Here is a 1,917-nt window from a genome sequence, read left to right as displayed (position 1 = left end):
GTCCAAAGGCTAACAGGCTAAGCTGAGGTTCTTCTTCCATGATTAACTTCATTTCTGAACATTTATGGTTTGATTTCTTTGTATGTATGGATCACTTGGGTTGTTACCGACATCTGGTGAAAATTTCATGTCATTAGCACCTCTAGTAATATATTTACTGAGAAAATGTTGACGTGTTCAATACTTATTTTTCCCGCTCTGTCAAGTTAGTCCTTCAAATCACATTTTACTTCCTGACAACGGTGCTGCCCAAATTAAGTATAGACTTTAGATCTTCAGAACTCACCGCCACTGACAAAAGCAACGTTAATGTCAGCATTTTTACATTTCCTCCGGTGAAACTTAAGCAGAGCAACATTTGACCAGAGCTTCAGTGCTGCCCTGAACACTCTGTTGATCTGTGGAGCTGGGAACGGGAGGTGTTCATCTGGAATCCTGTAAATTAAATATTATTTATTCATTCAATTGATTTACAGTGAAATAACATGTCGTATATATTCAAACAGTCCAATAAAAATGTAAATAATCTGAACATATTAACAGAGAATTTATCAATTATTGTTGTTTGTTGTCTGTTTATTTAAGAAGGGACAGTGCATATTACAGAAAATGCCACAATTAGCCATGGAGGCTAGTTTTCATCTGTAGTCCCTCAAGGTCCTATGGATATAAATACAACACATACAAATCAACAAGTTACTTTCATTTTTAAAAAATCCTAAAAACATAACAAAAAGCATGATTAAAAATAATAAAAAGCCATTTAGCACAACAACAACAATTGAAGGTAAGACATTAAAATACAAAATGGATAAAAGGATCCCATACTCAGTGTCTTCACAGTAGATTATCCAGGAGCCATGATTTTAAGGCATTTAAGAATAATTTGAAGGATCCACTGGTTCTTATGCTTTCTGGTATTTTATTCCAGTCAAGTGAAGCTTTTACTGAAAAATAATTCTGACCAAATGTACTTCATCTAAGAGATACAGCAAGATCTCCTCTTACAGTAGCTCTGGTGGTCCTTACCGACAACAACGTGACAGGAGCTTCAAGTGGAGGAGGTGCAAGACCATGCAGAATTTTAAAAAACAGACAAATAACATTCAGTTTTGTTTTCTACTGACGTGGCAAAAAAAGAAGAAGAAAAAAAAAACTGACAAATAATTACAAACGTAATCATATTTTCCCGACTCAACAAATGATGTTTTGTTAAAATCTTACAACGATGGTACCCTACAGATTTTTTCTTTAAGATCTTTAATGTCTGTTTATAAAGTATCTCCACAGGCTTTAGGGTTGATGAGTTTGCCTGTCCCCAACTTGTTAAACAGTAAGTGATGTGAGAAAATACATGATCATAGCATTCATAAATATATTTGCAGCCGAATTAGTCAAACAGTATCTTATATGCCTAAAATTTGCTAAGTTAAATTTAAGTATTATCTGACTGTCAGGTACAGCCCAGGCAAATTKTCACTCTTTACCAGTCAATCAATAACTTTCAGGCATCCTGAATCATCAGAACCTGTTTCTGTAGTTTATAAATTCTCTGTCAGTTCTCTGTAGTTTCTCAGTTGTTTCTCTGTAATTTGTTCTTTCTCTGTAGTTTCTCTGTACAGTTTCTCTATAGTTTTTCTGTCATTTCTCTGTCAGTATTTATTGGTTTGTCTATAGTTTCTCTTTACTTTTTCTATAGGTTGCCTATAGTTTTTTTCAAAAGTTATTTTATAGTTTTTCTACAGTTTTTCTATAGTTTTTTTCTGTAGTTTCTGTCAAATTTTATTGGTTTGTCTATAGTTTTCTATACTTTGTAGCTTCTCTATCGATTTTTATTAGTTTGTCTATGGTTTTTCAAATGTTTTTCTATAGTTTTTTTCTGTAGTTTCTGTCAAATTTTATTGGTTTGTCTATAGT

The 1,917-nt window shown here is 33.0% G+C and overlaps 1 protein-coding gene across 1 annotated transcript in view; it reads right to left on the bottom strand.

The window, feature by feature from the left end:
• Nucleotides 1-1,917, bottom strand: part of LOC106526513 (neutrophil collagenase) — a gene marked incomplete at its 3' end in the record, with an annotated part of 30,031 nt that overhangs the window by 20,422 nt on the left and 7,692 nt on the right. Inside the window, 1 exon segment of the mRNA XM_014021134.1 lies at nt 287-435. Coding sequence (XP_013876588.1) covers nt 287-435 — 149 coding nt within the window.

Source organism: Austrofundulus limnaeus, unplaced genomic scaffold (genome assembly GCF_001266775.1).
Source record: "Austrofundulus limnaeus strain Quisiro unplaced genomic scaffold, Austrofundulus_limnaeus-1.0 Scaffold279, whole genome shotgun sequence".
Taxonomy (NCBI): Eukaryota; Metazoa; Chordata; class Actinopteri; order Cyprinodontiformes; family Rivulidae; genus Austrofundulus; species Austrofundulus limnaeus.
Note: the sequence above shows the minus strand (reverse complement) of the source record. Positions and strands in the feature narration are given on the sequence as shown.